The 23,777-nt window shown below is 41.4% G+C and overlaps 1 protein-coding gene across 1 annotated transcript; it reads left to right on the top strand.

The window, feature by feature from the left end:
• The first annotated feature begins 458 nt into the window (after nucleotides 1-458).
• Nucleotides 459-7,851, top strand: LOC146074236 (vomeronasal type-2 receptor 26-like). The gene is made up of 2 exons (XM_083182535.1): nucleotides 459-489; nucleotides 6,944-7,851. Exons 1-2 carry the CDS (start codon nucleotides 459-461, stop codon nucleotides 7,849-7,851), a joined length of 939 nt encoding a protein of 312 aa, XP_083038661.1.
• The last annotated feature ends 15,926 nt before the right edge of the window (nucleotides 7,852-23,777 follow it).

Here is a 23,777-nt window from a genome sequence, read left to right as displayed (position 1 = left end):
CTATATATGTAATTCAGCATCTTGCCCTAATTGATCTGGATTTTGTCCCCCGTCAACTATGTCTGGTGATACTAAGGACGACGGGGCATTAACATCAGCCGATGTGGATGCCCCGCCGCCCATGGTAAAAACCCTGGGTATTGTTGCTGCGTAATTATCCTCCGCTGCACTAACTGGGATTCCTGCTACAGCTGTTACCATCTCATCATCACCATTCTGTGGGGTATGTGAGGATGACTCTACAACAGGGGTAGTCAAATACACTTGCCCATCTAAGTCCTCATCATTAACTGAAATTGCATCAGCAGGCGTGTTACCAACCACGCTTTGCGTTTCTGCTGTAGGCCGCTCCTGCGTGTCTGAAATCACAATGACATTGTCATCCATCAACGGAGTAAATCTTTTTCTTGAGAGTCGTGAAGTTTTTACAAATCTTCACAGTCTTTGTATTACGAGGTATGTCAATGTCGGATGCTGTAGGTAATGCAGGTGAGGTAAATACATGTGGGTAATCCTCATTACTCACAGTTGACACGGTTTGTAATGTGATCCTTTTTCGTTGAGACACACATTCTGAATATTCCAGCCTTATTTTAAGATCTGATAAATCTGTTTTGTTTTCTTTGTTTATTCTGGGTCGCGCCACTTGACATTTGTTTGGTTTGAAATAGTCACGCTCAGCGGCCATAACCACAGCCCTAGATACATTCTTTTGGTGATGGCGCTCGATCATCAGTGTAGCGCTTTGTCCGACCACCGTTTCAGCGTCGGGGTATTGATCATCTCCGGCGCCAGCCCTAGCTATAATTTTTGCATATTGTAGCGGATCAGCTGTAATAAAAACAACATTGTTTAGTTACACATTTATGGTTGCAAAGTTTAAGACAACCGCTTTATAACATCTTCAGTCTAGCCTATCATATTCAGGACCCCCCTCAAAAAACCCACACCTCCATGTCTGTTTGCATCTACACAGTTTATTTAATCCATGTGGTTTCCAATTGTAAAGCTCAAAGGAATATGCTGCCCTATATAAGAAACTTAAAATAAATAAACATAACATTACCTTTGTATTTGTCAAAGGTTTACGCAGGCATGGTTCCTGTAGCCAGTGCCCAGATCGGTTGTTTGGCGTCTGTTCTGACCCCCGATGTTGGGGCACTGTATCCAGATAGCCCAGCTTCAGTCGTATCGGCCCTTGGTATCGTCGGTTCATTACGGTGGGTTATAGCATCTGTAATACATACATTATCAATTAATGATACAATCGCAGGGTTTTGAAAAAAAATGCCATTTAAGTCGTAATAACAACAACAACAATCTGTGTGGCCACTATTCATGAATTTGCGGTGATATGCAACATTTAAGACAAAACACATTATAAAAACAACCCTACCCATGTGGCAAAATTCACCTTGTATAGACGGGTTCTGGTATAAAGGATTATAGTGTTTTGCCGTTGGTAAATTCCAGAGTTCATCCTTTATGTGGTCCGCATCGGCTTTGGACATGATTGGCAATATTTAACAGAGAACAAATAATAAAGTAATATTACATGCAGAATAAAAATTAGTATAACAGGAGATTATATATATATATATATATATATATATATATATATATATCTATATATATATATATATATATAGGGGGGTACTGTTATTGCGCTACCGCCTGTATACAGTAATATGATCTTTTCACAGTAAATTGTGCTGTCTTCTTAGATCAGGTCTTCTTGGATTGTCCAAAAACAAATTAGTCCGTTTTGCGGATGGCTGCTTATTTCTGCTATTAAGACGTGTGTTGTGGCGTCTCAGGTGAATTCACTGGGAAAAGGGGGTGAGAAAATAGCGCTCTATAGTGTAATATGTTTCAAAACCAAATTGGATTTAAATAAAATTGTGCGTACCATGCAAGAAAAATTATTGTGCTCAGATCTTTGTGGGTTTTTACCAGGATACTACCCGGATTGTGCAATTTTCTAGGATCCTCTTGGATGTCTCCCACAGGTTTTTCAAATCCCATGCAGGTTTAGGACCATATGTCCCACAGTGAAAAGAGAGAAAACTCCAATTATAATAAAAAAATGAGTTTATTTAAAGTGCATCAAAAGTGAAAGTGAACAAAAAATATCTTACATGAATAAGATTGGTGCTGGAGACAGAAACGGTTAGCCCGCGTTTTGTCTCTTATGCCAGGGGTTCCCAATCTTTTTTGATTCACGGCACCCTAGAGTATCAAAAACATTTTCACGGCACCCCTAGGCCAAATTTTTATTTATTAGATTGGGTTTATATGTGATTCTTAGGGTCAGTTATTTGTTAAAGGCCAGGATTTGCTTCTGTTTAAACACATTTTATAATTGGCAGCCACCAGCACTTGTTTTGCTCATAAATAATTAGCCATTAATAATTTGAATTGGTCCTGGATCACCAACCCAGGGCACCCCTGCAAGTGTCCTGAGGCACCCCAGGGAGCCACGGCACACAGTTTGGGAACCACTGTCTTATGCCATACGCAGATGGCTGGACTTCATCAGGAGAGTAATTACAAAGACTACAAGAATGTTTATTTATAGGGTGGCCACTTAGATCTACACGCCATGTATGGCGTTTCCGGATCACGTAATTAGCGCACTTTTGCGCATGTGCGAGACTGTCGTAGTCTTGCGTGTATTGTTAGTTGTTATGGATCGTGTAATCAGCGCACTATTGCGCATGCACGAGACTCCCGTAGTCTCGCGTTTGTTATTTGTTGTCACGGACGCTTGTTATCACCGTCTCTATGATGTGGTAACCATAGCGCCGTTCGGTATTCTCTTGCGCATGCGCGGGTTTTCTATAGTCTCGCATTTGTTCTGGTGTTACTACGGACGCTACATTATCACTATGTGAATACGCTTCCATTCTCAGATAGCGTGTCTATGGAATCGCCCTTTCTCTTTCTGTATGGTAGGCGTTCCTTTATACTTTGTGTGTGCCAGTAACGCCGAAATTTTAATCCGTATTTATATCCATTAAATTAGTGATTTGAAAAAGCGCCACACTATAAATAACATTTACAAAGGTTTTATCAATAAAAAATATACACAAAAAATTCACGTAGACGTACATAGAAAAATACACAATTGAATCCAACAGTATAAAAACAATTTAAAATAATTAAATTATGTGCTTCCTATTAAAATCGCACTAAACCAACAGTGTTGTACTTACATTTTAAAAAAGGGGGAGAGGGGAAGGTTGTATTATTATTATTATTATTATTATTATTATTATTATTATTATTATTATTATTGTATTATTGTTTGTGTTATTATTGCACTGTTATAGTAAGCATTTTTATCCAAAACAATCTTTTTGCATAACCACACCTTGCACTAAGGGGCGGATTGCTACACTAATATCTACCCTACTGCATAACCAAAAACCGGATTGGTCATACAGCAAGTGCAGCTGCTATATATATATATATATATATATATATATATATATATATATATATATATATATATATATATATATATATATATATATATATATATATATATATATATATATATATATATATATATATAGATAGATTCGGTTGGCGGCTTGGCACTCACCCAACGACGGGGTACAGCTACCTCCGGTGCCTTCTGGACACAGTGAATATACAAAAGAATAACTCACATCAGTGGCACTGGTGAGGAATTTTCAGCGTGTATTGTAACCAAATCCAACATTTCAGGGCTGGTATCGCCCCTTTGTCAAGGTGTGGGTAACGGGTAAAAGGTTACTCACACCTTGACAAAGGGGCGATACCAGCCCCGAAGCGTTGGATTTGGTTACAATACACGCTGAAAATTCCTTACGAGTGCCGCTGTTGTGAGTTTTTCTTTTGTATATATATATATATAGATATATATATATATATCTATATATATATATATATAGATATATATATATATATAGATATATATATATCTATATATATATATATATATATATATATATATATATATATATATATATATATAGGTAAATCAGGCAACAGGCGTCACTCGGAGTCTTGAAGTAAAAAAAAGTGCTTTATTGCATATCAGGTGACCTACACCAGTGTTTCAAGCACAGTGCTCGTCCTCAAGACTCTGAGTGACGCCTGTTGCCTGATTTAACTGTGTTGGACCTGCGTGGTTCTGGGAAGGCACCGGAGCAAGCTGCTTTTTTGTTTCTTTAGTGGAGTGCTGGATTATTTCTTCTCTCTCTCTCTCTCTCTCTCTCTCTCTCTCTCTCTCTCTCTCTCTCTCTCTCTCTGTATCACCTTGACAAAGGGGCTAGTCTTTGAAAAGTTGGAGCTTCTTTTTGCACGAAAAATCCTTGGAGTGCCGCCGCTTGCCTGCTGTTTTCCTCTACTAAACCGACCCGGAGGTCACCAGGTGCGTATCCATTAAAGTTGGAGTGCCGACCCGCACCACGATTCTATATATATATATATATATATATATATATATATATATATATAGTAGTATTGAAAAAATATAGACGCACACATTATAGACTGACAATATATATATATAAAATGTATGCGTCAATCTGCATCTGTGTAAGTAAGATAAACAAATATATATATATATATATCTTTTAATTCAACACAGCTGCGTTTAAAATATATTTCTTAATATAATGACACCAAATTACCTATATATCTATAGATATATTAGGGCGGAGTGAAAAAACTGAAATTAAGAAATTCAAAATCGGCTAGTGTGGGAAAGTTATGACTTGACCTGAATATGAAACGTGCAAAAGCTTTTTGATCAACATCTTCTGTTCTGACAAGAGCCCTGAAGTTTCACTTTTTTGGTAAAAATGACGAAAACTATGACGAAGCTCCGATCTATTTAGAATTATGTCATGATGTGTTAGAGTGGTTTATTAATATACTTTAGCTTAGTAAAAGAGAGTACAAGCTTGTCCGAGTGCAAAGTGACTGACTTTGGCGGGAGAAAAAAATCCCTGATAAATTAACCCATTTTCATGGTATCAATTGCGAATATGGTGTTTTCTTTTTTTTTTTTTTGGGGGGGGGGGGGGGGGGTGTGTGGATGCTCTGTAATTGATGTTATTAAGAAAATAAACTTGGTGAAAAAAAAAACCCCAGGGTAAATCCCTTTTGTTTGCCTTTAATAGAATAGTGCACCTATGTGTCTTCTAATGTCCAACAAACTCTTTACTGAATGCTCCAGTAAGTTCAGTAACAACGCATTACACTCTGTTCTTTAGGTGCAGGATTTAAAACACTTATGTTTATTGTCTTTACTTGCGGCAGTTTATTTTAAACCTGAATTGTTCTGAAAAACTGTTTTGCATCAGCTGTGCTGAAAGGGCTGCATTACGGCATATAGTTATGCCAAAAAAAAGCCAATATATTAACAGTTAAATACGTTGAAGTGTATTATGATGTAATAAACAAATACATCTAATGTTTAGTGGTATTTAAAATGATACATTAAACAGTTTACACTGTTACTTGTAATACTTATTGTAACAGTTACTGTTTTTCAATAACATAATATATATTAACCTGTTTAAAACAGGTGATTGCAATCATACATTAATACCACTTTCACATCGCCGACACGTTTTAAAAAACGGTATTTAAAACGGTAATTAAAACGGGTCAGAGCCTTAACATTGCCGCAGATTACCGTTTTAAATACCGGTTTATACCCCTTTCACATCGCACTTTTAAAACGGTAAATTGCCGTTTTTTTTTTCCCTTTTTAAAACGTTTAAGCCTGCACTGTGAATGCATAGCATTGTACACATTCACATTGCACAAAAAATGGCAAGGAACCGTGTAGGACTCTGCTTTTTACACGGTTCGAAATGCCAGTTAACTTTAAACGGTAAATCGGCTGTGGTGCATTCACAGTGCAGGCTTAAACGTTTTAAAAAGGGAAAAAAACGGCAATTTACCGTTTTAAAAGTGCGATGTGAAAGGGGTATAAGAGGGAAGCCCAGAAACAGACCAAAGTGTCCCTCCTGGAGGGGGTCATGTTGGAAGGTATGCATGTTGTTTAATGTTTGTTTGAGCAGACATTCTAAACTTGATAAAAAACGTTTTTATTATTTGTTTCAGAATGTGTTATTCTACATTTCAATCTTCATTGACTTTAATATTGTGGTCATACAAAAATGTATTCACATAGATACAAAAGGAGATGCTGTAATCTGAATGCTTCTAAGTAAATAGCTTAGTGTGCCTTGGCGTGAATGAGGAGTGCGTGCACGTGGGATGCTTATGCTTCCATGGACCTGCAAATGGCGTGCTGAGTCATCACCTCAGCGCACCGGTGCATCCAACAGAGGTGGCTGCATGTGTAATACAGAGGTGGCTCCATGTGTAATACAGAGGTGGCTCCATGTGTAATACAGAGGTGGCTGCATGTGTAATACAGAGGTGGCTGCATGTGTAATACAGAGGTGGCTCCATGTGTCATGTAATTATAATTGTTATACTGAGCGCTAATGCCACATGAGATATACTGTATAACGGGTATTCAATCTTGATCGATATTTCTGACAGGCGGAAATAACAGCCATCAGTATTTACTCCCAGCTGTTTTTGTGAAATCTGCCTTATCGAAAACGACCGCTGGATTGTTAAATCAATGGCCATATTCAACCATCAGCAGATGTTTTTGCTGATCCATCAACTTTTCAACTGTCGGAATCTATTTGGATGATTGGAAAAATGGACCCAACGTTGAATCGGTTGAATTTCAGTTCAACTCAATCTTGACTTAATGGACAATATTTCCAACCATTGGAAATATCGGCCGGGATTGAATACCCCTGTTAGGTTAACAGATGGAAGAACATTCTTTTGATAATAAAATGGATGGAGGCTGTTTTATTCTAATGACTATTGATGTGTGTTTTATGTTTCATTGTAGACAGTGAGATCTGCTATAAGTGTCCTGATGAGGAGTGGCCGGATGAGAGACAAGTCAGATGTGTTCCCAAAACATACAACTTTCTGTCATATGAACAGGACATTGTGGTGCTAATATCTTCAGTAACAGCTTTATCTTTATCTGCCATAACATTATTTATATTAGGGAACTTTATTTATTACTGGGACACCCCAATTGTGAAAGCCAATAATCGTACTGTAAGCTTCATTCTCCTGGGCTCCATCTTGTTGAGCTTCCTCTGTGTGTTCTTGTTCCTTGGCCGGCCGGTGGATATAACCTGCAGGCTGAGGCAGACATCATTTGGGATTTTCTTCTCCACAGCTGTCTCTTCTGTACTGGCCAAAACTGTTAATGTCTGCATTGCTTTCAAAGCCACCAAACCTGGCAGTCCCTGGAGGAAGTGGGTCACACGCAAATTGTCTCATTATGTGGTCATTGTGTGCTCCTCTGTCCAAGCTCTGATCTGTGGTGTCTGGCTGTCTGTGTCTCCTCCATACCAGGAGTATGACCATCACACCTACCAGGGAATGATCATAATTCAGTGCAATGAGGGGTCTGTGATTGGGTTTTACTCTATGTTAGGTTACATGGGGATCTTGGCTGCTGTGAGCTTTGTTCTGGCTTTCATGGTGAGGACATTACCGGACAGCTTTAATGAGGCCAAATACATCACCTTCAGCATGCTGGTGTTCTGCAGTGTGTGGATTACAATGATTCCAGCTTATCTGAGCACCAAGGGGAAAGATGCGGTGGCTGTGGAGATATTCGCCATACTGACTTCATGTGCTGGAGTTCTGGGCTGTATATTTCTTCCAAAACTTAATATTCTGCTTATAAAGCCTCAACTAAACTCCAGAAAAATCATTCTGGTGAAAAACACTATATAAAGCCTCATGTAGAGCATTATTATACAATGCCTCAACCTTTCCCCTGATGTCACATCCTTATATAAATATGTACAGATACTTCTATCAGAGTTAAACAACTAACCTATTACATTATTACATGTAAAGATCTGTGTAAATCCAATACAATAGTGGAAATACAGTAATTAGACATAAACATTGGCCCAGCCCTTGTCTCCTCCCTTGCATGGTTTGATTGTTTGCCAGGTATTTATATACTGTAGTTATTGAGCAACTACATTTATTACAATAAAAAAAGCAGGGAAGGTCAGCGTCACTCCGGTCTTTATAATGCAATAATATAGAAGAAATCACGCCATGCACAAGTTTTCCTTACAGCAACGTTTCAACTCTTTTATTAGAGTTTTTGTCAACTCTAATAAAAGAGTTGAAACGTTGCTGTAAGGAAAACTTGTGCATGGCGTGATTTCTTCTATATTATTGCATTATAAAGACCGGAGTGACGCTGACCTTCCCTGCTATTTGTGAACACGACGCACATGTTTAATTCAGAAGGCACCCGGCAAGTATCCGTCTGCAGTGGCTTGGAGTGCCGGCCTGCACTATACTTTACAATAAAAAAATAAAGAATTATATGATTACTGGTCACAACTGATGTACGAATAAAAGCGCATGTGTCTCAATGAAAATTCAACATCACAAGATTTCGGGTAATATGTAGTATGGTGAGATTTTAAGAAATGTGTAATTTTGTTGGACAAAATGAGAATTTGCATGTTTAAAACAATTGTAGGGGTCCCCAATAAATTTGGAACCAGCACCTGGGCTCCAACAGCCAGCGGTTTCATGCCACAGCTGGGGGAAAATATTTACGCAATGTCAACTGGTCATCACATGAGCACCGTGAGGGATCAGCTCCCAGGCTTCACCTATCCAGGGCTGAAGCCCAGGGCTGTCAATGATGTCCCATTGATTTTCAGGGGAGAACCACAAGACCCAGCATGGGGGGCATTAATGTGTCTCGTAATGGGTCTTGTAGTTCACCTGTAAAAAGAATGTAGGTATGCATCCCCAAGAAGTGACTCTTGTTCTGGGACGTTACCCCATGGGAACACAAGCACAGATGTTTGCCTCTAAAAGTGCCCCCACAACCGTCCAGTATCTTTATCAGTGCTTTTAGCACCACCTTACACCTTTCATGACCACTGACCATTTATTTTTCATCTTCATTATGTTTACTGGGTTCTACTGTTTAGACTTTAAGTCTTATATTTCACCTTATATTATATTTACTACTCTTAAATTTTTATTTTTAAATGGAAATGTATAAGGGTCACCTAGGCCGTGTTGTTCTACGCATAATTTTATACACATGTCACATGTTTGGTAAAATAATATACTGTTACTGTCTTTATAGGATAGGACATGTTCCTAGTTCAGTTGTGTATCCCCTCCCTTTCTCCCCCCTGCCCTCTCCCCGGGGTCTGAGGTCTGAGATGGTAAGATACTTTGTTTAATATTCTTAACGTGGAGTGTGGGTGGGCGGAGTTGAGTACTGTTGCCGGTTCCACCTAATCTTCTCACCGAAATGTTTTTTGTTTATATAGGAAGTCTCCCTAGAGGTTCTTTGTCCTTTGGCCTATCCCTTATTCTAGTATTTCCTTAAATACAATTCATGTCTTTCCCTGCCCCTCCCTTATTTCGCTCTTCTCAGATAAGGCATCTGAGAGTAGGATACACTGGGAAGCCTCTCCTCGTGCAGTTCTCAGCTACAGGGTTATCCTCAGGGGATTTGGGCAGAAGTCAATCCCCAATTTACAATGCTCCTAATGGCACGGCTTCACTATACTTTTCATTGGTACACTCTATGATATCTGACCTTAAAATAGGTACATGGAATATGGGCGGCATAAATACACAGATGACGCACCGAAAGATATTGATGCAGAATATTTGAATAAGAGTGACATTAATGTAGCATTCCTACAGGAAACTCATGTAGTCCCTTCCAATATACCTAAACTACAAATGTTGGGATGGTATGTAATAGCTTACTCCTCTTTCTCTTCCAGGGCACGTGGTGTGGTCATTCTGGCTCATCGGTCTCTCACATTGGAAGTTGCTCAGATGAAGGCGGAAGCGGATGGCAGATATGTTGTGGTGATGGTGAAGTATCTGGGCAAAACATACACACTGGCAAATATATATGCACCCCCCCCAGCCCCCTTACTCCAAATCCTTTTTATGCTTAATAACTACCCTACTTTTCCCACACATGGAGGAAAATGTCATTATTGCAGGTGATTTTTAATATGGTCACCTCTCAATTATCAGATAGGCCTAACATCAAAGGTAACCCCCCAATTCTTCCAAAAATCTGAATACATTTTATAAAACCTCAAAATCAAAACCTTACGAGTAGTTGATGTTTGGCGAGCCATTCATCCAGTAGAAGAGGACTACACCTGTCAATCTGCCACTCATGCATCCTTCTCTTGCATAGACATTCTTTTAATTTCACACTCTTTCCCCTTACCACAGAATCCTCCATAGCCCCAATAATATTATCTGACCACACTCTGGTCTTATTACCAATCCATTTCTGGATGACTATGAAATCAGTCATCGGGGGGGGGGGGGGGGGGGGGGATTTCTTTCAATAGAGAGTACACTAAAATGTATCCCTTTCTTCAAACATCTCTATCCAAACACTTTCAGTCCTATAAACAAAACCCCTCCCCCTCCCTGAAAAAAAATATTAAACGGCGAAATCCCAACTGGAAGGCTATATAGCTGAGATGGGTGAGAGGTATCTCTTTACAGTCAACTATAAATACGATTGTTTTGGAAATAAATCAGGGAAACTTTTTTCAAACTTACTGAAAGGCTCTACCAAACCAGTGGTTCACCCCCTTCAATCTCCCCAGGGCACCCTCACCAAAAACAATAAAGGGTACTTATGTATAATCTTGGCTCCCATGTTAAATGCACCCCATTTTTTCATACCCCTACTATCCAACTACGCATGGAGTTGATTTTATATAGTGTGGCGAGCGCAGCGAGCCACTGTGCCCGAAGCGTGGCGAGCGCAGCGAGCCCCGCGAGGGGACGCGGTCTCATAAGAAAAACGGGAGCCCAGATATTACATAAGTACCCAATAAAGAAATCACTTACATAATGCAATTGTGTTATAAAGATTTATATTCTTCCTCCATTATTCCCTCAGCCAAACAGACTACTGAACCCCCTTCCATGACCACAGCCACTTCTACCTCTCCTAATCCTTTCACACCACTCCTATCACACACAAATACACTCCCTTGTTCATCTATATGGGACTCTCTAGTCTTCCCTTCAATCACCCCTGCTATGACTGCAGCCAAAAATGCTCCAATATCTCAAGATGAGGTGGAGTCAGCCATCAAACACTTAAAACCTAATAAGGCCCCTGACGGCTGTGGTGTATTTTATAAGCTATTGAACTTGAAAATAAGCCTGGTCCAAGTATACGTTTATAACTCCTTTCTTCAGTCAAACAACCTTCCACCGCACTTTAACTCTGCTGCATTTAAGATCTTACCCAATCCCGGCAGGGACCTTTTCTTACCTGGTTCCTACCGCCCAATCTCACTCCTAAATTTAGATTATATTAAATTTTAGCATAAATCAAAGCTGATCAGCTCAAACTAATTCTCTTATCCACAGTCCACCCTGACCAGTCGGGATTCATATCCGGTCGACATTAAACTGTGAACGTACGCAAGGTCATTGCTGCTCTCTCGCATGCTATGTCTTCCCCATCAGACACTAGCTTATCATTTCATTAGATGCTGAGAAGGCCTTTGACCTTATTGAATGGTCACACGTATACTCTACTCTGACTCAATTGGGTTTCCCCGAATCTTTCATACACACACTTAAACTTCTTTATCTTTACCCCCAAAACACAAATTTCATGTAATGGTTTCCTGTCTGCTCTTTTTATGATTGAAAAGGGGACCAGACAGGGATGCCCCCTCTCACCTTTACTTTTTGCAATAGCCCTTGAACCTCTAGCCATGGCTCTAAGGACAGCCCAGCATATAAAGGCATAAAAGTAGGACAGATTGAGCTAAAAGTCTCATTGTTTTCCTACGACATGCTTTTGCTTGCACCCCATCCATATTCATCTATACAGGAAATCCTAGTACTTAAAGCGGAGTTTGGTGTGGTGGCAGGTTACAAGATTAACATCACTAAGGGGGTTATTCTGATTGACTCGGAAAGGCACAATCACTCTCAGATGGACAAAACCATATGCACTGCAGGTGGGGCTGATGTAACATAGAGTTAGATTTGGGTGTGGGGCGTACTTCAAACTGATATCTACATTGCAGTGTAAAAATAAAGCATTCAGAATTTACCATGCACAGAAACAATAAACCATCGAAATCTAACTCTCTCTGCACAGGGTACATCTGCCCCACCTGCAGTGCATATGGTTTTGTCCATCTGAGAGATATTGTGCCTTTCCGAGTGAATCAGAATAACCCCCTCTGTCTGAATTGTTAAGTCTAAATCCCCCCCCCACACTACTAACTTCCATCACAGACTCCTCCCCTTTTAAGATCACCACTTCTAGTTTCAAATATCTAGAAATTCAAGTAGCAGGAGACTTTGGTCAGTTATATAACGTGAATTTCAAAATGACCATATCCAAGCTAATCATGAAATTAGATGGATGGCTTGACCAACCAGTATCCCTACTAGGCAGAATTATTTTCCCAAGCTTTTATATATAATGCAACTACTCCCTTTCAGCATCTCATTTCCCGATGGAAAGCGCTTAAGACAAGCGGTCACCAAATTTCTGTGGGAGGGGAAAAAACCAAGATCGCCTACGCCAAACTTATCAAGGACAGAGGGAAGGGGGCATGGCCACACCAGACTTCTCTTCTGACTCTATATCTATTCTTTCACACTGTGTGGCAGATTGGATCCTCGGCAGAAGTACATACACAGACTATAACTTAGACTCCAACCTATTCCACCCATATTCTTTAAAAGCCATGTTAAATTCAAAGAAATCTCTTATCCCCTCCAATATACTGAATCACCCTCTATTTCATGACACCTACCATTCCTGGGTTAAACTACTTTAAAAATTGAAAAGTTACCATACAGCATCCCCACACGTAATATTTTTGGGTAATCCATCATTTCCACCTTCCCTAACTAACAATCTCTTCCTCCAATGGAAATCAAGAGGATTATGTGTGGAAAATCAAGTATTTGATCCTGGGGTATTGATAATTCCTTTCTTCTCAATGAGGGATACATACGACATCCCAAACTCTCATTTCTTCATGTTCCTCCAGACATGCCACTATATTCAATCATTTCCAAACACAAACCCAAATACTTCCACCTCCAATCCCATAACCACTCTTCTTCTTAAATGGACCAAAATCCTGTACAAATTAAAACACATCTATGAATTGATAGTAAACCTCCCGTTAAAACCCCATCTCCTTACATTAGCCAATTCATGGAAAAAAGACATCCCATCCATCAGCATATGTGCTTTTGTCTGGCTATGCCACCACACTTAAATTGCTGAGCTCAGCTTATTTGCAAGAAGTCTATGTGAAAACTATACATAGGGATTATATGCCACCATCACTCTGCGCCCCCTTCGATCCAACAATCGATACAACATGCACCAAGTGCGGTAGCTTGAGAGCCGACCTTTACCACTGCCTTTGTGACTGGCCAAAAATCAGACGCTTCTTGAACAAGGTATATATGTTTATTAATACACATTTTAATCTTTCTCTTTGACCTTCTAGTGCAAGTTTATGTCTCATCTATTCTGAGCGGGCATCCATGGTAATAGTTGAGCCACTGTATCCTTTGTTTACTGTTATTTTCACTGTTGCCAGGAAGCTCATTCTGAAAAATGAGTCATACCCTACTTTCTGGTTCGATCTTTAGATTTCATAAAAAATGGAACACTTATCTCACTACTTTAGACCCAGAGGTTAGAGACAAAATAAAGGGAGTCTCTGACATTACAAGCTGGTCTTTTATGTCTATGAACTAGTGTAATACGCAAAAATATGACGCCCATACTCCTGGAATGATATACAGTACTAGCTCAATTCCATTGTACCAAAATACACTTAGTCACAAATTTTGCAGATACTACTCCGCTACTCATGGACTGATCTACTCTATTGTACCAATGCAATTCCCCAGAATGCTAAATGATCCCTGTCACATCAGGGGTCTGAGTCGATGAGACAAAGACCTCTGGTGGGGGTCTAGATCGGTATTGGAACTGGGCAGGCTGTAGGAGACCCTTGTGCATATGAGCACGACAGTGCAACCAAGGGAAGAATCAGGCAGCAGGTACAGATGTATCGCCATCTGTATGCCGGAAGGGGACGCGCGCACGAGGTGCGCGCGCGTCCCCTTCCGACGGTGCTGCCCTCGGTCGCCCGGTGCCCACACCGGGCGACCACCCCCCCCCCCCCGCAGCCTCCTCGGGTCCCCCCCAGCACTATCGAGCGGGAGGCGGACAGTATTGCGTCCGCCTCACCACCCCGCCGCCCGGATACTGAGACGCGCGTGCGTGGGGGACGCACGCGCGTCTCAGTCAGATGGAGCACCGTGTTGCTGGCGGATCGCCAGCAGCATGCTGCTGGCGGTTCGCCAGCAAAGATAAAACCGGCCCCATCTGTAAAATACAACAGGTTTATTGAGGGAAGATGGTACAAGCAGTTTGTAAAGCGATGGAATGGCAAATGACAGTCACTGATAAGGTGAAACAGAACTACTTGCACCGATATAGACACGATGGTGGGACATCGGATGGAGTGAGGTATCCGGAGTATCGGACCAGGGATGCGGAGGTGGTGAAGGCTGTGGAATCCGGATGGAACGGAAGGAGACAGCGGAGGATAACCGGAGTATCGGTCAGGATCGATGGTAGAACATCGGAGCTAGGCTGGAGCTGGTAAGTGGATCTGCGGCAGGTGGAATCACAGGTGATGTCACGGGGAACCTGGATGGCACAGGACAGTAGAGCCGGCTTGGACACAGGAGATGGTGACACCGATATCACAGGCGATGGTGACTCCGATATCACAGGCGATGGTGAGCCTGGATGGAACACAGGCGATGATGAGCCCGGATGGAACACAGGCGATGGTAGGCCTGGATGGACACAGCAACCTGGAGCACCTGGATGGAACACTGCAGCAGGGAGAGAATACCAGCAGACAAACACTTGCATAGCAGGATGACAAATGAAGCACTAGCAATGAGATGAGAGCTCCCAGGATACTTATACCCATGGCTTGGCCTGGATTGGCCGGACAGGTAACTTGGGAGATCAACTCATTGCCGGATTGGAAGAACCAGACATGTGACTGACAACATCATGGCAGCCACCATGTCTGGCTAAGGCGGGAAAGTATGTTTGTAAACACCATGCTTGTGGCCGGGAGAAATGGCGTCGGACACGGGATTTGCTGAGCAAAGGATACTGTTACTGCGGGTGAGGAGAGTGGTGTACCGCGCAGCCGCAGACTCAGCAGCGCTGAGAGGACTGCCGGATGACTGACACGGAGGCGCACTGCGCTCAGGATGCCGGCTGTATCGGGTCTTGTAACGCAAGCTGAGCCTGCGCAGGCACTTAACCGGTAAGATAACTTGCTTTAATACCCGGATCGTGACAATCCCAATTTCTAGAAGACGGCCCATAGGCCCTATCATTAGATACCAATGGTGCTGGTGCGCTGGGAGATGCCGAGGAGGGTTTAAGGAGTGAAAAGAGTTGCACAGTGGATGCACACCAAAAGGAAAGGATATTTTACAAGAAAGAAAATTATCCTGGAATGTTTAAAATTTACACTTTTATTGGTATTTTAAGCTAAAAAGAAGAGAGAACAATCCTGTGCAGATTTTTTAGCATATGGAATCTCACGAGGTGATCTCCTTCTATGGCTTGTGAGATTTACAAGGGGTTAGGACTTTTTACATACATACATACATACAACATATATTGTGTTGTGCAAATGCACAGAAAAAAAGATAGTGTTTACAGGGATTAAAAATGAGTTTCCCTTAAGCTGGCTACCAATGATACTGTGGGCAGTATCCAATGGAAAATTTTTTTGCTGTGCATGGCGAGAGATTTTTTCTCTCGCCATGCACTCGCCCTGTTCCGGAGGGCTCGCTGCCACTCCTGCTCCCTCTATTCAATGTGGTTAAGACTCGCCGCCACTCGCGGCGAGTCTTAACCCCTGCAGCGGACGAGCATCCGCGGCAGGGAGCCGTGGGACGGTGGCAGCCAGGGAGATTAAAGTCTCCCTGGCTGCCCCAGAACATATGTGGAGGGGAGGAGGGCTCCCCGGGACCCAGGCAGCACAAGCTGTCCCCCCCCCCCTATAGCCAGCGGGGGACCCAGTATTCACTGCACCCGATCGTGCATATGTAATGATCGGATGCAGTGAATATATGAATATCTAATGAGCGGCTCGAGCGCTCCGGCCCCCTGCTGGCTGCTCTGTGTAAAAAAAATAATAATAATAATTTAAATTAAATATATATTCATGTGCTATAAGCACATGAATAAAAATAACATGCCCCTTCACAGAAAAAAAATCCTGGTTTTTTTTTACACCAAAATTAAAAAAAAAAACCTTTTAGTTTAAAAGTTCACATTCCAGCTCTCCATGAAAAGATGGAGAATTGCTACACGGAGAGAGACGGCGAAAATCACTTAAAAAGATGGCGAATATTTCACATTGAATAGGGTTGCTCGCTTTTGGAGAGCAAAATGCTCTGTCCAAGGCGAAAAAAGCACAAATTCGCCATAAAACAGGGCGAATTTTTCTCATTGAATACTGCCCTGTGATTTTAATTCGGGTCCTTATGAGAAGGAAATGTGTTAATTCGATATTTCTTCAATCACCAATTAGGGTGGTTTTTATATTACATCCCTTTATCTGGGGTTTTTAATTTTCAACCTATGGTGAGTTGTCTCCTACGTTTTGATACGTCAGTTTTTAAGCCATTGCTCATATCTGGTAGGTGTTTATCTCAGGATTACATGCATTATTTTCATTTGGATACACAGGGGTGAAATATCTATGTATGTCTTTGTTGGTCACTCTTCTGCGTTTTTCTTTCTTTCAAAGATGGATTTTATTGGGATTTTAGCTCTCTCTGACACAGCTACTGATGCTGCCACAAGTCCGTTTTTTTTGGGGCGCTTTTCGCAATTTTAACACTTTTGTGGAAGATTTTGATATTCCTCTATTATTTATATCAAATCTAGATCACCTTTTATTGTGTATCAGGTACTCGGGATAATTTTGCCAGGCAGTTATTCTCAAACAGTTCTCTGGCTCCCTCTGAGTGCTCTGTTTAGGTGATTATTACAATCTAATGGGTGTTTTTAGGTAATGCATGTAAGTATACCTGTTTCCAGATATCTTAAATCTCTGCTATATTAGTATGTGTGTATATTGCAATTCAGCTCTCTCTCACTGAGCTGTCATTATTGCTGATAATAACTTTTAATTTTTTATCCCACCTTTATTATTAGGTAATGATTTTAAAGTTATTTTAGCAGTGATTTTTTGGGGATAATACTGCGTATTGGCAGTCCCAATTTTATTTATCAGACTGTGGTATTAATTCCACTTAGTCTGACATTCTGTCCAGTATATTATATTTATCACTGTCCAGCATATATTTTACAATCCTGCCTATATTGGCACAGCTAGGATAGTGTTAAAGGTAGTGGTATCTTCTTTATCATATTTCAGCAGTTTACAAGTACTGGCTAGCTTCAGATAGTGGCTCACTTTCCTTTAAAGGACTTGTATCTATTTGCAATTACATCACAGTATCATTGTATCATTATTTATACATTTCATATGATTAGCAACAAAAGTAGCCAGCTTTGGGGGCTGACACGTGTTTCACAAGCTTAGCTTCATCAGAGCCGCAAGCCAAGTGTCTCCTGCATCTCATATTTATTAATATCTGTCAGCCAATCAATTGGCTGCTTGGCGTCACATGTTACTACGATCCAATGGGCTTTTCTTCTGTCTGCCCTTACTGCGGATACTATTTCCGCCCTGTTTTTCAGCCAATCGCGGCTTCCATCTGCCGCGACTCGGAAGTTCGGGGTCTGTTCTCTCGCCCCGGACTCTGTATGCTGCATTAGCTTGTAGATTCAATCTTTAGATAATGCACTTATTCTTATAATTTCAGTCAGTGCATTATCACTATTAGTCTAGCGTTTCTTATCCTTGTACTTTGTTATCCTTGTAGATGCCGAGGAGGGACAGCCATACCTCCTTCAACTTACCCCCTCCCCCCTTTTCCTTACCCACCAGCCTCCCGTTTCTTCCTCTTTCAGTTTTCTTTCTTTCTCTTCATAATATTGTTAGTATTAGAAGTATAGTTATATGAGTGGGTTATGTTGAAGGTTTGTTAAGCACCGTAGTGCCCACCTACACCACCATTAAGTCCAGCTGCTCAGGTCCACAAATTTAGACCAGTGAGGTCAAGCTATTCCCCACCATCTAAGGCTGTGTCTAAATGTTTTACATCTATGCTATGTACATGTTTAATGGAGCGGAGTGGCGGCGGCGTGCAAGTCCCAGCCGCAATTCGCTGAGTGACATCTAGGGAGCTGCCATGCTTCTGGTCTGAGGCAGGAGCAACGCTATTCCCCGGCAGACAATTGGGAGGGTGAGGCAAGAGAGGAATCCTGTATAAAGCATTGGCTGGAAGAAGGTAAAAACCTTTAATATCCTATTGTGACTATACAGTGTCCTTTTTGCCAGTGGCCTGTTATCTATATCTGTGGATGAAGTGACTTAGCCACTGCGTGGCAGACATTGTTACAATTGCCTCCCTCCTTAAATGGACTCAGCTATTGCACGGCAGACACTGTGATAAAAGTCTCTATCTTTGTAGCAGGCAAAAAGTGCCTGCTTGCCATTTGACCCATTACTTATATTTGTGGTCAGATTAACTCGGCCACAGATATTGCTTCCACAGCCTCCATCTTTAACTGACTTAGCCACTACATGGCAGATATTGTGACAAAAGTCTCCCTCTCCATAGAAGGTTAAAAGTGCCTTCTTGTCAGTTGATTGACATCTGAGGACAGAGTGTTTTAGCCACTGAGTGGCAGACATTGCTATAATTGCTTCTATATCTATAGTGGGTTGAAAGCACCATAGGCCACAGAGTGGACATCCGGAGCTGTGAGCAGATCAATTTAGCTATCTGGAAACAGAGATTGTTACAATTACTCCCCTCTCCATAGTGGGTTAAAAGTGCCCTCGGTCACTGATCTGATATCTATACGTGTGGACAGATCGACCAACCACTGCTCGGCAAATACTGTTAAAGTCCACATCCACTACAGCGGGTTAAAAGTGCTCGTGACGATTGGTTGATACTCACTCCTGTGGACAGATTGATCCAGATACTGTGTGGCAGACCTCTCGACATAATGGGCTAAAAAGCGCTCCTAGCTGTCGACTTGAGATCAATACCTGTGAACAGAGATGGGGAAAACAGACAATGCAACCGCAGCAGCCCGACTAGAAAAATATGCCCGTTCACAAACAAGGGCACAGACCCCGTCAACCACCTCTATGTCAACACCGACTAAAAGCAGTGACTCCCAAGATATACCAGATATTACACTACAGCAACTTCTAGAGGCCATAAAAGGCAGTGAACAGAACGGAACGGAAAAAAAAATCACTGATATACAAGCAGATGTCACAGTTATGAGGTAGGACATTAGAAGTGTGAAAGATCTAATTAAGGAGGCAGAAAGTCGTGTCTCAAAATTGGAGGACAGTAATAATCTTCTGGTTACAAAAGGGGAAGTCCTGTCCAATCAGATGCGAGATATGAAAAATAAAATCTCAGACATGGAGGGGAGGAGTCTTAGGAACAATGTAAGACTGGTAGGATTACCAGAGCGAGAAGAAGGGAGGGGAGGAGTCGTAGGAACAATGTAAGACTGGTAGGATTACCAGAGCGAGAAGAAGGGGCTGATTCTATAAAATTTATGGAGAATTGGGTCAAAGAAAAGTTTGGAAGTGAATCCTTCTCTAGATTCTTCTCCATTGAAAGGGCTCACAGAGTACCCCTCAGACCGTTGCCCACAGGAGCTCCCCCTCGAACAATGATAATTAAAATGTTGCATTCTCAGGATCGGGACACACTGATTCGACTATCCCGATTAAAAAGTCCAATTGAATACAACGGTGTAAAAATATCAATATTTCTGGACTTTGCCATCAAGGTACAAAAAGAGAGAGCCAAATACCTGGAAATAAAGCGAAGGCTGCGTGAAAAAGGACTAAAGTATTCCATGATGTATCCAGCCAAGTTGAGGGTAGTGGCGGGGGAGGAAACAATATTCTTCTCTGACCCAAAAGAAGCAGCAAGATGGATAGATAAATAGGTACCAACTTGCAGGCAGCGAGATAAAAGATTAAGATAATTTAGGGCCTTATTTTGGTTCATTCTTTCTGACAAAATCCTTCTTAGATGGACAAAACCATGTGCACTGCAGGGGGGCAGATGTAACATGTGCAGAGAGAATTAGATTTGGGTGAGTAATTTTGTTTCTGTGCAGGGAAAATACTGACTGCTTTATTTTTACACTGCAATATAGATCTCACTTTGAAGTAAAACCCCACCCAAATCTAATTCTCTCTGCACAAGTAACACCTGCCCCACCTGCAGTGCACATGGTTTTGCCCATCTAAGAAGGATTTTGTCAGAAAGAATGAACCAAAATAAGGGCGTTAATTCCAGGGAGCTTACCGCACGTTGGTGGCCAATCAGCAGTTAAAGCCCCCTAAAAAGGTAGAATAAGGGGAAAGGGAAGGGAGATAAGTATGCCACAGGGAGGGTTGGTATACAGGGAGGGGGGTTGGTGGGAGGGAGGGAAGGGGGGGGATTCATTGTTATATGTTGTATGTATGTTTATGTCCAGTGCTGAGCAAAAATCCTAGAAGGTTGGAAATGACAGAAAGACACCCAGAATGGTGAAAATAATGTTATGGAATGTAAGAGGTATAAATGACAAAATAAAGAGATCATTGATCATGAATCAAGTGAAACAATATAACATGGACATCATGTGTCTGGTTGAAACCCACTTGGTGGGTAATAAGTTAAAATCTTTAAAAAAAAAACATGGGTAGGCCAGACATTTCTTTCCCCGTTTACCAGCGGTTCAAGGGGAGTATCTATCTTGATCAAAAAATCTCTTTCTTTTGTCACAAATAAGGTAAAAATTGATAACCTTGGTCGATTTATATTTATGGAATGTGTAATACAATCAATACAGATGTTTTTGTTGGTAATATATATACCACCCCCCTTCTCATTCGATGTCCTGATAGAGGCGACGGAGTTCATATCTGCCATGCCGGACCTGCCGGTGATCTGCCGGTGATGGAGCAGATCACTGGCCGGAATGAAAAGAGGGAATGGTGGATTTGATTCCTTTGTATATAATATGGGGTGGGTGGATGCATGGAGAGAAAAAAAATCCCACAGATAAACAATTCTCATGCTTCTTGGCCTCATACCAGTCATTCTCTTATGATTTCTCTGATTTAATGTTAATATCCAATAGATTGATGCCAAGAGTTATTAATGTAGAGTACAAAACTAGAGGGATCTCCGATCACTCACCAGTAGTACTAGAACTAAAGAATGACAAAGGTAATAAGGGCTCCTTTTGGAAATTTGATCCTAGGTGGTTGGAAAAAATGGGGGATGGAGAGGGGTTGAGAGAAAAATGGGAGGAATTCTGGTCAACAAATATGGGTTCGGCGCCTACAAACATAGTTTGGGACGCCTTCAAAGCATTCCTGAGAGGAATATTGAAAAAAGAGGTTAGTAACATAAAAAAGAAAAGTAGAAGTAAAGTAACAGAATTGGAAAAAAAGTGCAGGGAGTTGGAAAAATTATATCTAATAAATAACACAGAAGATAAAAAAAAAGAATGGTTAAAAGCACAGAGGGAATGGATAGAGTGTGTAAAAGAATAAATTTTAGGATATTACGGTATAACTCTTACACTACCTATGCGAGCTCAGATAGGTCAGGAAATTTCCTGGCATATATCGCGCAAGCCGAAAGCCCTCCTAATATCATTATAAAAATACAGGATACAACGGTAAAAATGGTCTCTGCGGACTCCGGTATTGGGGAGGTCTTTAGAGACTATTTCTCTAAAATATACGAGTCTAGGCTAAGTTATAATCATTTAAAAATAAAAACTTTTTTGAAATAACATAAAACTCCCCACTTTATTGAGTAAAAGCAAAGAAAATTTAGATGCCCCAATAATGTTACAGGAAATAAAAGAAGCCATAAGATCGCTCCCAAATGGAAAATCTCCAGGGCTCGAAGGTATACCAGGTGAAATATATAAAAAATACTTGGATGTATTAGCACCGATGTTGCTAGAAACCTTTAACTCAAGCTTTCAAAGTAATAAAAACGTAGTGATAGCCAAGCGCTGGAAATATTTAGTCCCTGCTGCCGTCTAAAGGGGATACTCAACCCCTCTTTAAGGAAAAAAACAATGAAATACAGGGTAGATGGCGCAAATGGACACTCTGGATATAGGGTTAATAAAAAATCAGTATAAATTTATTCACCAATATAGCATTTTATGCACTTTTAAAAAGTGAGAGCACCGGCCGGTGGCAGTTTTACATACACAATAAAAATGATAATTAATAAATGTCACAACATTCAGTTATTGTTTGTTTCTTACCTGGTTTGTGGCTTCTCCTGTCTGTTCAGCCTGCTCCATGCTGCAAGGAAGTTCTGTGTGGCCTGAGCTTTGCTAATTACAGCACCTGGAGGAGTCCTTGCTGCCAGACAGCTCTGTGGCCTGACCATTGCTAGTGATTGAACAGCTGAGTGAGACATGCTCAGCTCTCATTGATTGAGGCCCAGGTGATCTAGTGCTTCTTATAAAAGACAGCCTCTGGCAGAGAGAAGCTGCCAGAGTATAGGTTCACACCAGCTCCAGCGTCCTTGTGCTTAGTATATTACCAGTTTCCTGATTACCATATTTGACCCTGGCTTATTTCCTGACTATTCTCCTGCCTGATCCTTTGGTACCGTGTCCAGTGACTCTGTGTATGACCCAGCTTGCCGTTTGACTATTCTTCAGCCTTATCCCAGTGTACCGCGAACTGTGCTTCCAGTGTATGACCCGGCCTGTCCTTGGATACTCCTTTGCCTTTCCCTTGTGTTCCTACTTGCCCACACTGATACCAACTCGGCTAGACGACCACGCTTCCATATTTCACAAGCTACCGCCACTCATACGGGGAACCTGACCAGGGGGCCGCGACCGACGTGTCGGGTGCCGCAGAAGCCCATATCCCGCTTGGAGGGGTCACTGGCAGAAAACCCCCGGCACGGTTAGACTCCGCGCCCCTGTGTCAGGTCTAGCCAATCCCCGAGTGGTAGTGCACCCCAAGTTTGTGACAATAAATCACATAAAAAAGCATTAATATTTAACACAATATTCCTTTTTGTATTGTGCTTTTGCAGTTTTGTAGCACAACAAGATGTTACTTAAGCAATGGTTATCCACACTTCGCTTAGCTTTCATTCAAGAAATGTGGATATGGAGAAAAGAATTTTGAGCTTGGTTAAGCATGCATAGGGTTAGCTTTCTATAAAGCAGGGATTAGTGGCAGTCTTTTGTGAGACAATGTTAATCCAAACCTGCAGGGGTTTGTAGCTCTCACAATTATCACTCCAAATCAGGCAGGTAGCTGGTTTCCAGCCAGATGTTTAAAACTCAGTCATTTAAGCCATATGCATCAGCCTTTAGTTGTTAGTAGGCAAACTGATAGCTGGTTTCCAGCCAGCCA

The sequence above is a fragment of the Crinia signifera genome, chromosome 1 (assembly GCF_055691185.1).
Source record: "Crinia signifera chromosome 1, ASM5569118v1, whole genome shotgun sequence".
Classification (NCBI taxonomy): domain Eukaryota; kingdom Metazoa; phylum Chordata; class Amphibia; order Anura; family Myobatrachidae; genus Crinia; species Crinia signifera.
The sequence above is the reverse complement of the archived record's forward strand: the minus strand, read 5'-3'. Positions and strand labels throughout refer to the sequence as shown.

Excerpts from the sequence above, each read along its gene's own strand:
- LOC146074236 (XM_083182535.1), top strand. The coding sequence starts at position 459 with ATGTCAATGTCGGATGCTGTAGGTAATGCAG. Across the intron at positions 490-6,943 it reads GGATGCTGTAGGTAATGCAG|ACAGTGAGATCTGCTATAAG; the intron begins GTGAGGTAAATA and ends GTTTCATTGTAG.